The sequence below is a fragment of the Cryptomeria japonica genome, chromosome 2, assembly GCF_030272615.1.
Source record: "Cryptomeria japonica chromosome 2, Sugi_1.0, whole genome shotgun sequence".
NCBI classification, from domain to species: Eukaryota; Viridiplantae; Streptophyta; class Pinopsida; order Cupressales; family Cupressaceae; genus Cryptomeria; species Cryptomeria japonica.
Genome location: NC_081406.1, coordinates 308,672,425 through 308,685,409, shown reverse-complemented (window position 1 = coordinate 308,685,409; position 12,985 = coordinate 308,672,425). Strand labels below are relative to the sequence as shown.

At 32.4% G+C, this 12,985-nt stretch overlaps 1 protein-coding gene across 1 annotated transcript; it reads left to right on the top strand.

Annotated features, from left to right (window-relative positions):
* Window positions 1–803: 803 nt before the first annotated feature.
* On the top strand, window positions 804–10,772 carry LOC131075408 (exopolygalacturonase-like). Its single transcript, XM_059214438.1, has 8 exons — window positions 804–962; window positions 1,041–1,172; window positions 1,290–1,448; window positions 1,840–2,047; window positions 2,160–2,241; window positions 2,341–2,560; window positions 2,657–2,866; window positions 10,581–10,772. Exons 1-8 carry the CDS (start codon window positions 804–806, stop codon window positions 10,770–10,772), a joined length of 1,362 nt encoding a protein of 453 aa, XP_059070421.1.
* Window positions 10,773–12,985: the final 2,213 nt, after the last annotated feature.

The window sequence follows — 12,985 nt, the reverse complement described above, 5'->3', positions numbered from 1 at the left end:
TAAATTCCTTAATTTCAAAGGAGAAAAAAAAGTACATTAGTTGAAACAAGGCGTAAAACACGAATTTCCATCATTGTGAAACATGTGTTGGAATAGCTAAAAATTTTGATGTTTGAGGCGTTGACGGCTAAGGTATATCTTATTCTTATACTCAGTCAATGGAAAAGACGGCTATGGGATATCTTATTCTTTGCTAATAAAAAAGACGGCTGGCGAAAGGTACATCTTATTCTCTGTCAATCAAAATATATATCATCGTTTTCCCTCGTCCAAACTCTGCAATTCGTTGCTTTCTCACGGGAACTTGTAGATAAACTCAAAAACTCAAGTATTCACCCTCACTGAAACATAGGCGTTAACTTGTAGCTTGAACCAGAAGCCTGAATGCGAAACTTTACTCCTTAAGAAATGGGGAAAATGTTTAAAAATCATGCTTTAATATGACAAATCCAAGACCAGAAATGTTTTCCCTGACTGGGTACATAAATTATGTTTTGGTATATGACAGTGTACTGTCAGATAATCCTAATCGTGGAATTGAGCCACAAATGCATGCATTTAATTGTTGGTCCTTCTTTCTAAAGCAACTATTCCATTGGGGCGCAGACTAATTTGCCTAAATTGCTCACAGCAATAATTTTGTTATTGTAGATTGCTCCTAAATGTTATATCTTACGTTTCCACATCTATTTAAGTTACACTAACTACTGAATTCGTCATCAATATCCCTCTCTTTCCAACTTAATATTCATTCTCATTCAAAGTTTAGTGCTTTCAGGTTTTCTTGTATTATACTGAAAAGCATGACGCTGAATACGTTCATGTTTGTGCTTGTGCTTATTCTTCTTGTGTTCTCATCTGGTATGCCCGGTGTATGTTCTGTCAGACTCTTGGGCAGACATAAAATATTTAATGTTCTTAGCTATGGTGCAAAAGCTGACGGACAAAGAGATGATAGCTCGGTAGGTGGAAGGTTTCAAATGAATAAAGTTGATGAAATTTTCCTTTTCTTTTTTTAATTTCTGTTTTGTGAAATGTAGGCCTTCCTAGCAGCTTGGCATGCTGCCTGTTCTTCAACTGGATTGCCAGTTGTATATGTACCAAAGATGACATTTCTGATCAATCCAGTTATCTTTCAGGGGCCATGTCGAAATGCCCATATGACAATGCAGGTGAAGTATCTAATTCTGAAGAAATTCATAGATTTCTATTGACTGAAAAAAACAGCACCAAAATCTTTACAACAAAAACCGTAGATACTATTCCTGATGTGCTCTAGTTCTGAGCAGGTAACTGGGAAGCTTATTGCTCCAACAGATAATAGCTTGTGGAGTGAACAGAGCAAAAATTATTGGCTGCATTTCATGAATGTGATTGGCTTAACAGTTGAAGGTAGAGGAATTTTAGATGGACGAGGAGCTTCTTGGTGGACAGAGATGAATGCAAAGGTATAAACGATAGGAATTCAATTAATTCATGATGAATTTTCGATATCCCAATTCACAAAACTATTACAGATTAATAATAAAAACTAATGGTAGTATGTGTTATTCTATTTGCCCAAGGATTCTTACGTTTCCCTGTCTTTTAAATTAATCTTTAATATGTCATTTTCTTTGGCTGACTATGATTTATATATTTTGCATGAGCAGAAGACAAACCAGATTGGACCCACGGTACTACTTCTACCTCTCTTGTAGCTAGTACTGATAGTTTAAAAAATCGACACTACCTCATTTGGAACAAATTAAATTATAAGAATTTGTAGTATCTAATGAATCTGTTATCAAATTATAGGAATTTGTAGTATCTAATGAATCTGTTTTCTTTGAAAAACAGACATTGAGATTTACAGGGACAACGAATACCATAGTAAGAAAGATCACTTCAATCAACAGCAAGCAGTTTCATGTAAACTTCGATACCTGCAGTAATGTTGTGGTTGAAGGTGTGACTATTAAGGCTCCGGGTGACAGTCCCAATACTGATGGAATTCATGTGGGACAATCTTCCAATGTTGAAATTAGAAACATCCTTGTAGGAACAGGTGACTTTTCTTAACTCATACGACGAATGATTTCTAGCTCATATTATTTAGGAACCAAATATTTATTTGTTGAAGGAATTCTCAATAAAGTAACTTCACTATTTATTTTCAGGAGACGACTGTATCTCTATTGGACCAGGATCCTCTAATGTTGCCATTGAAGGGGTTACATGTGGCCCAGGGCATGGAATCAGGTAGAGTATATATTTATATATATATTTGCAAAAATTGATATGTTTGAAATCAATGCTGGATAGTGAAAGAATTTTTGCTTTGTGTTGTGTGTAATGCAGCATTGGAAGTCTTGGTGAAGATAACACACTTGCTGCTGTTAAGAACATAACAGTAAGTGGAGCTTCTTTGTATAACACACAAAATGGAGTGAGGATCAAAACCTGGCAGGGAGGGAATGGTTTTGCAACTGGTATAACATTCCAAAATGTAATAATGAACAACGTACAAAATCCCATTATAATTGACCAGTTTTATTCTCCATATGGAATTTCTACACAGGTAAATATTATCTGATGTTACTACAAAATAAGCCTCAATATTGTAGTTAATAATAGCAGTAATTTTATGTATGCTGTTGTTGTTATATATTTTCAGGGAAATTCCGGCGTGAAGATCAGTAATGTGCTATACAAGAACATAACTGGGACATCGGCTGCAAATGCTGCAATTTCTTTTAAATGCAGTGAAACTGTGCCTTGTCAAGGAATCAAAGTAGATGATATAAAGTTGAGCTATAATGGTTCAACAAAAGGTGCTCAATTCTTATGTATGAATGCACATGTCACTACAAGTGATGCTGGGGCTGTAAGCCCACGTCCCTGCCTTAGCTAGTGTAGAGTCGATGATCATACACGGATGTAATAGAATAGTATTTAGGTATTTTAGCAACAATTACATTATTTTATACATTTTTTTCACATTCTACATTAATAAAGTTTTATTTTGGAGGAATTGATCTTCAATTTGGGTTATTTTTGTGGATTGAAATAAGATGAATATTTACAGTTTTTTTTATGTAGATTTGGTATACAGTTATTATTTGCTGTTTGACCATTAAATTATATCATATTTAAGTAATCTGATCTACTTGTTTACATGAATGAAACTATTTCATTCATCAAGATGAGATTCATTCTTAATGCTAAAAACTAGATTAATATTCTTACAAAATACATACATGTAATACATACCATTCCTACAAGAGTGTCTAGATCCATATGAAAATCAAATTACAAGAAATGAACATTAATTGTAGTTGAGGGGATGGATGGACATGTTTACAAACAACATACACAAATATATTGACAAATCAAACACAAAATCATACCAAGTTCCTCTGTATGCTACGACACTTCATCCATTACTTTCTTCATAAAAACATTCCAAATGTTGGAATGCTACAACATTCAACTCACTCTCCAATACATGATTACATGATCACATACACATTCATCTGCTAAACACTTGATCAATTAACCACCTGATGACAATCCAATACATGATACTTCTTTATATAGAGGTCTTAGAGATTAAACAAAGACAATTCTAAAACCTAGGCAAACATAACAAATATTTAATATTGGTCTCTTTTATCACTATCCCTTGGCAATTCTAGAACATTGTATTTGATATTATCTTTCTCAATTCATCTTAACAATTAAGCAAGAGAAATTGCACATTACAACAGTAGGTAAAAATATTTTTGTAATATAATATTTCAACTTTTTTTAATCCTCAAGTAGACTATTTTAAAGTGTCATTGTTTTCAAACGAAAATCATTCCCAAGAACATCAATGTCGCTTTAATGTTTACGTAATATTGTAGTAGGGTTAAGGTCAAGTAAATGTTGTGTTTATATTTTGATTAATTTTTTGTTTATAGATTGAGTCTCCTTAATTGAGATTTCAAATGTAATATTTTTTTTCTGTATCATATAATTATTCCATAAATATTGTAGTAGGGTTAAGTTTAAGTCAATTTTGCAATAATATTTTGATTAATTTGATGTTTACAGATTGATCTCTTTGAGTGAGATTTTAAATGTAATATTAACTTTACTTTAAAATTCTATTTTATTATCATAATTATAAAAAAATTAATTACGAAATCATGTTACCCAAAACTTATCAATATATTCTACTCATAATCTAAAAATAGAAACCAAAGGAAGTGGTCTTATGAATAGTACTTGATAATGAGAATTCTTGATAGATGCTTGATAATTTGACCATAGTTTAGGTGCTCAAAAGTGCTAGGTCTAGGGAGAAATGAATGAGCAAAACTCTTATTTATATGCCTTAGATCACACTTGATCAGTGGTGGAGATTAATTATCTAAATATTAATGGATGAGAAAACTTGAGAGAGGGTTGGACTATTGTCCACATGGATTAATGAGGTCAAAGCATAAGATAGGGTGTAAAAGCATAGAGGGAATCAATCAAATATTAATTTTATATATTTGAGGTATGGATAATTAAATAATTTATTTAAAAATATATTTAACTTGAGAGAAAAGTTTTAGGTAATTAAATAATGTTGAGTTTGAAGGTGTGACTATTAAGGCTCCAAGTGACAGTCTAAATACTCTTGGAATTTATGTGGGACAGTATTTGAATGTTAAAATTAGAAACATCATTTCTGGAACCAGTGACTTTTGTTAACTCATGCATCAAAACATATTATTTATGAATCAAGTTAATTTTAAAAAAATATTTATTGGTTAAAGGAATTATTAATAACGTAAGTTTAATTTTTATTTTCAAGAGACAAATGTATCTCTATTTGAGTAGGTTCCTTCAATGTTTCCATTCAAGAGGTTACATGTGGGATAGGGCACAAAATTAGGTCATAATAGTATATGTATTTGCAAAACACTAATATGTTGGAAATCAATGCTGGATATTGAAAGAATATTTGCTTTGTGTTGTGTGTAATGAAGTGTTGGAAGTCTTGGTCATGATAATGCCCTTGCCGTTGTAAATAAGATAACAATAAGTGGATCTTATTTTTATAACATACAAAATGGAGTAAGGATCTAGACCTGGCAAGGAGGAAGTGGCTTTGACATTGGTATAATGTTCCAAAATGTAAAAGTTGACAACATAAAAAATCCAATTATAGTGGATCAATATTATTCTCCATAGGAAATTTCTACAAAGGCATATATTAGCTAATTTTACTACAAAATAAGCCTCAATAGTTGTAGTTAATGATAGTGGTAATTTAATGTGTTTTGTTGTTATATATTTCAAGGGGAACTTTGGTGTGTAGATTAGTAATGTGCTATACAAGAATATAACTAGTACATAAACTACAAATGTTGCAGTTGCTTTATAATGGAACCAAAGTGTGGCTTGTCAAGGAATCGAAGTAGATGATATAAAGTTGAACTATAATGGTGGAAAACAAGGTGCTCAACTCTTATTTATGAATATACATGTGACTACAACTGATGTTCGGGTTGTAAGCCCATCCCCTGGCTTAACTAGTGTAGATTTGATGACTATACATAGATGTAATAGTATAGTATTTAGGTAATATATATTGACAAATCAAACACAAAATCATACCAATTTCCTATGTATGCTACGACACTTCATCCATTAGTTTCTTCATAAAAATGTTACAAATGTTGGAATGCTACAACATTCAACTCACTCTCCAATACATGATTACATGATCACATACACATTCATCTGCTAAACACTTGATCAATTAACCACTTGATGACAATCCAATACATGATACTTCTTTATATAGAGGTCTTAGAGATTAAACAAAGACGATTGTAGAACCTAGGCAAACATAACAAATATTTAATATTGGTCTCTTTTATCCTTATCCCTTCGAAATTCTAGAATATTGTGTTTGATATTATCTTTCTCAATTCATCTTAACAATTAAGAAAGAGAAATTACACATTACAACAGTAGGTAAAAAAATTTTTGTAATATAATATTTCAACTTTTTTTGTCCTCAAGTAGACTATTTTAAAGTGTCATTGTTTTCAAATGAAAATCATTCCCAAGAACATCAATGCCACTTTAATCTTTATGCAATACTATAGTAGGGTTAAGGTCAAGTCAATGTTGTGTTTATATTTTGATTAATTTTTTGTTTATAGATTGAGTCTCCTTAATTGAGATTTCAAAAGTAATATCCTTTTTCTGTATCATATAATTATTCCATAAATGTTGTAGTAGGGTTAAGTTTAAGTCAATGTTGCAATAATATTTTGATTAATTTGATGTTTATAGATTGATCTCTTTGGGTGAGATTTTAAATGTAATATTAACTTTACTTTAAAATTCTATTTTATTATCATAATTATAAAAAAATTACTACCCGAAACTTATCAATATGTTCTACTCATAATCAAAAAATAGAAACCAAAGGAAGTGGTCTTATGAATAGTACTTGACTAGTTTGGACAATTAATGTTACAAAAGATTCACCTAGAGCTTAGAAAATTACACAGAAAGACCATTAAATCATTAAAATTTGTAATACCTATTTACCAATTTAATAAATATATATAATGGACTATTAAAATAACAAGCACTTCTAAAAATTCTTATGAGTGGCACTTGACAACTTAAGCTATCATTGCCTTTGTGATTCAAGATGTAGCTTGTTTTTAGTAGTATGCTTTAATCGTATTCATGCATATACATGCTATTTAGGATTTCTTTAGTCATTTGTACTTACCATGTAAGAAACATTTCTCTAAAATAAGAGGAAAGAATCCTAAGTAAAATTTGCATTTATTTTAATACCATTATATTTCACATGGCATATTACCATCTATATATCCACTAATTCCTAAAAAGTGAAAGACAATGATAAAGTAACTAATTGGAGAACAAGTGGTAAAAGTATATGATACGATGCTATTGAATATAACTAATATATGTTGAATCTACCGTTAAAGATCATTTTTTAGTGGAGAGATACTTCAACATGTTATAGGGATGAAGAATCATCTCTATAGAGCATCAACAATTGTATATGGTCACATAATCATGTTCCTATGAAAACTTAAAAATAGGATATACCTAGTTTCAATTCCATATACAAAATTGAAGGCTTTTATAGGATGGGGGGTGAAAATTATTGATAAGAGTGATATCCAAAAGTGTCACAATACGTTTTATCTCAATTGGAAAAGTAAGAATAGATAAAATAATTTCAATGAACTTATCTCTTACATTTTTATGTATAGGGTTTCTTACATATAAGGGGAGTGCTCCAACACTTTATACAAACTGATAGAGTCCATGGGAAAAGGGGAGTAAATTGAATTGGTTTATATCTTAGAACTAAAATTATTAGGGATAATCTTTATAAATGATGTAAAACACTTTGTACTTGTATATTATAATAAATATGCTCTAGGGTAGAGAAAAATTATTGCTACCGATTGTATTCTTCATCCCTGATGGGGTTTTTTTTTTTTCTAAAACAAAATATTTGACTATAACTCTCAATTGATCCTCTTGATTTCTACTTTACTTTTAAAATCCATGTAAAATGATACATTTAAAAATATTTAATTTTCTTATCTCTAGATAATTTTTGATAGATTACATATCATTTAGTATCAAAGTTCAACAAGTTCTTTGGTAAGTCGATTTAAATGACACATGAAGAAACTATTTGTATCGTCATTCTTTTTAAAGACCATTCCTAAGTACCGTAGATTGTAAAGGGGGAGTAATAATAATATATCAAAATAAGAATCTCGAAGACACCCAAAGAAATGGAGTAATTATTGGAAGATAAATTACCTCTTTAAAAGGAGGAACACCATTTGATCAAGATAGTTAGAGAGATCATATATGAGATGGAGGACTAATTTAATTTTTCTATTGAATACATAAGAAATAACTTGGTTTATAATAAAAAAATTATAATTATTTTATAATACAATAAAAGAGTTTGCAAGCTTATCCTCTCCTACAAAGATAGTTGTCTTAAATGCATAAACTCTCTACAACAAGATTGTAATTTATTTATTTTTTAGTCCCCTCAAAACCTATTTTACCTCATCAAAAAATCTGATATCATCATGATAGTATGAAATCTTGATGCTTGATAATGATAGTGCTAGTCCTTGATAATGAGAATGCTTGATGGATGCTTGATAATTTGACAATAGTGTAGGTGATAAAAAGTGCTAGGTCTAGGGAGAAATGAATGAGCGAAGGTTTTATTTATATGGCTTAGATCACATTTGATCAATTGTGGAGATTAATTATCTAAATATTAATGGATGAGAACACTTGAGAGAGGGTTGTACTATTGTCCACATGGATTAATGAGGTCAAAGGATAAGGTAGGGTGTAAAATCATAGAGGGAATCAATAAGATATTAATTTTAATTATTTGAGGTATGGAAATTAAATAATTTATTTAAAAATATATTTAACTTGAGAGAAAAGTTTTAGGTAATTAAATTATGTTGAGTTTGAAGGTGTGACTATTAAGGCTTTAGGGTATAGTCTCAATAATGAAGCAATTCATGTGGGACAATCTTTGAATGTTAAAATTAGAAACATCATTGCTTGAACCGGTGACTTTTGTTAACTCATGCATCCAAACATATTATTTAGGAATCAATTTAATTTTAATAAAATATTTATTGGTTAAAGGAATTATTAATAGCGTAAGTTCACTTTTTCTTTTCAGGAGACAAATGTATCTGTATTGGAGTAGGATCCTTCAATGTTTCCATTCAAGAGGTTACATGTGGGATAGGGCACAAAATTAGGTCATTATAGTATATGTATTTGCAAAAAACTAATATGTTGGAAATCAATGTTGGATATTGAAAGAATTTTTGCTTTGTGTTGTGTGTAATGAAGTGTTGGAAGTCTTGGTCATGATAATACCCTTGTTGTTGAAAATAACATGATAGTAAGTGGATCTTATTTTTATAACATACAAAATGGAGTAAGGATCTAGTCCTGGCAAAGAGGAAGTGGTTTTGACATTGGTATAATGTTCCAAAATGTAAAATTTAACAACATAAAAAATCCAATTATAGTGGATCAATATTATTCTCCATAGGAAATTTCTACAAAGGCATATATTAGCTAATGTTACTACAAAATAAGCCTCAATAGTTGTAGTTAATGATAGCAGTAATTTAATTTGTTTTGTTGTTATATATTTTGAGGGGAACTTGGGTGTGTAGATTAGTAATGTGCTATACAAGAATATAACTAGTACATAGACTACAAATGTTACAGTTTCTTTATAATGCAACCAAAGTGTGGCTTGTCATGGAATCAAAGTAGATGATATAAAGTTCAACTATAATGGTGGAATTTAAGGTGCTCAACTCTTATTTATGAATACACATGTGACTACAATTGATGTTCGGGTTGTAAGCCCATCCCCTGGCTTAACTAGTGCAGATTTGATGACCATACACAGATGTAATAGTATAGTATTCAGGTAATAAAAATAGTTACATTATTGTATAATTTTTTTTTATATTTTACATTTATAAAGACTTCTTTTGGAGGAAGTGATCTTATATTTGGGTTATTCTTGTGGATTGAAATATGATGAATATTTAGTATTTTTTACACAAATGATGTATAAAATTATTAAATTGACTGTTTGATGATTAACTTTGTTGGTGTAATTAATTATTCATCTTGGATATAATTACACTTTACTTAAGTTTACCTAGCATAATGCATTTCATAGTAGTTTGGGTATGAGACACTTGGGTGGTTATGCCATATTGGGATAGTGTGTGTAGGAGAATTTCCACCTTTTGTGGTCTTATCTTGTTGTTACATTCCACATTCAGTGGGTGATCCACCTCATGTGGAATATTATATTGTTTCTCCTACGTACCCCTACTTATCCGTACTTACCCTTGTTTCTCATTGAGCCACATTTCATGTTTGTGTGCCCACATATCCATGTAGCCTTGCCTATATAAGCAGGCTCATATTCATTGTATGCAACAATTTGATCATTTATCTATTGATGAGAATATAGTTTATTCTTATCCTATATTTTGTTTCTCTCTATTGTACTTTTCATTGAGCTCTTGATATTGGAAAAATCTCACATGGTATCAGAGCCATTAGAGCGTCATTGATTTGTCTTGGAGATATTTTATTGCAGCATCAAGAGGTAGATCTGAGGAGCAACATTTTTTAGAGGCGTCCTAGACAAGATCCGACCTCGCCATCGTGTCCGGTTGGCCGTTTCCATGAATGTTGAATATAAATTCTTCTCTATTTGGTGAAAAGTCAATTTCGGGCTTGGAGGAAAATTTTTGCCCAATTAGGGCAGTACGGTACGATTTTGCAAAAAAAAAATTAAAAATATATTTTTTATTTTTTCTGTGGAATTTTTTTCAAAATTTCATATTATTATTCGAATCTTTTTTAAATATTATTGTAAAAGTTTATTTTTATTATCAAAAATCAAAATATATTTTACGGGGGTTTAATCCCCCCTGACACTGTACCCTGCTTTAATCTTTTGGTAGGCTCCTCCCTACACCTCTGTCTATGACTCACCGACCACTTTGATCGATACTACTCCCTCTGGCATTGCCCCCTCTGGTTTTCTCACCACTGGCCCGCAGATCACCACTCCCCCAGCTCTGACAATTCTTTCAGCAACCATTGCCTGCACTCCGCTTTCCCAACCGCCGTCAGCATCCTCCCACTGTGCCTGATCACCTATCAGAGTTCTCCTAGGAAACCTTCAGCCATTTGATGCCCACCTACTCTGGCTGCTCCGAGGGCCATGCAACCACCACACAGACTTCTGCAGTGCCATGCAGTTGTCCTTCCACTGCCACATAGTATTTAACACCACGTGTGGCCCGACAAATAGTGATTAGGTCACCGAAAAGCCACCTCATCCTTCCACATGGTTGACACATGTGGACAGATATTTCAGAAATCACATTTTTTGGTGACTTTACCTGTCTAATCCCCATTTCTGCAACTTCCGGGACTCCGTTTGGGCTCATACGAACTCCTTTTCAGGTGCTATTTTTTTGAAAGTGCATCATTTTTCCTCTACTTTCATAATATGCTATCAATTTTCAGTGGTTTTGAGTATAAATTGTACTTTCATCATATGGTCCTTTTTGGCCAATTTGGCACTTGTATTGTATTACATGGATCTATCTTTTTAGTCTTTTGCATTATAGTTCTAAGCCTATTGGGGCAGTTGTACAAAAAAATCAGAAGGCCACCTTGCCATTGTTTGCAAGTGGCGTATTGTACACACACTACATATAAAGTGCCAAAATCATCATTTTGGAGGGGTTACTTTCATTAAGTGATTTTGGGGGTGTCTCTTGTTCTTTTGTTCTCTTGTGTTCTTTTCTTTTTCTGCTATGGGTTCTCCTAATCTTCCTCTCTTAACTCCTCATAATTATGCTACTTGGAAAATTGATGCATGGAGTAAACTTATGGAAAAAGGACTAACTCATTGTATTGATGGAATTATTGTTAATCATGTTTCTCACTTGGATTGGGTCACTAAGAATGTCATGGCAATCGGTACCTTAAGAAAGTATGTATCAAAGGATCTCATCTTTCATATTGCTAATTGTACCCTAATAAAGGATGCTTGGAAAAAGTTTGAAGACTTGTATGGTCAAGTTGATGAGATTAGGGGATATCAAATTGATAGTGATCTCACCGCGTTAGATCCCAAGAAATTTGATACATTACAAGATTACATCACCAAGGCAAAAGAGTTGATGGTACAACTCAAGGATTGTGGCATTGATAAGAAGGATACTCAATTTATCTTCAATTTGATGGGAAAGATTCCACAATAATATGAAACATTTGTTTCTACTTTCCAAACCCAAAGGATGACAATGGGTTCAAGCTACACAGTGCCTACATTTGATGCTTTCACCGAAATTTTGATGATGGAAGAAACTAAGTTGATAAGCATGGGCATTCTTAAGGCTTCTAAGTCTCAAGCATTAGTGGCAAATAAAGGGAACAAAGAAAATCAAGGAAAGGACAACTCAAACAAGAAGAAATGACAATCAAAGCCTAAGGACAAAGCACCACCTTCTCTACACCAAGGAGATTCATCCTCTTCCAAGAAGGACAATTCACCAAAGAAGGAGAGACCTACTTGTGCCTATTGTAAAAAGGTTGGTCATGAGGAGTGTCATTGCCATTCTAAGAAGATTGATGAGCTTACACACATCCTCAAAAAGCACAACATTGATTTGCCTAATACCTACAAGAAGGAGGATTCATCACCTTATACTTGCTCACAATCAAAAGAGAAAGGGCAAGCATTCATGGCTTCTACAAGTGGGAAGACTCACTCTTTTGGGACAAGAAAAGGAAAATCTCTCTGTGCTATTACAAGTCATGATTCAGGGAGATGGCTTCTAGATTCAGGGGCTTCTCATCATATGGCATCTTTGTGCTCTATGTTTTCTACATTTGAGCCTTGCACCATGCCAAATATGTTGATGGGCAATCATACATACATGGATGTGATTGAGAAAGGAACTATGATGTGTTGTCTGTACCCCACTTGACAAAAAATCTTCTTTCCATCTATCAAATCACACATGGAAAGAAGATTTCATTAGAGACTTGTGGAAACAAAGAGAATTGTGCAATTCACACCTGAGTCAATACCTGAATTCACACTTGAATTCAATGATGGCAACAAAGAGAATTGTGGAATTCACACCTGAGTCAATTTTCATGAGAGACTTGGAGACTAGAGTTATCATTGCGACTGGGGTGGTTGATCATGCAGCTTGGTTATATTCCTTTTCAGATTTTGTTGATGAGGATAATTTCACATATGATGATTCTTCACATGATGATTTTGATTTTGAGGAGAACTTTGGGTACTTGAACTTGAGGATTCTCACATGTGACCTCGTTCTTG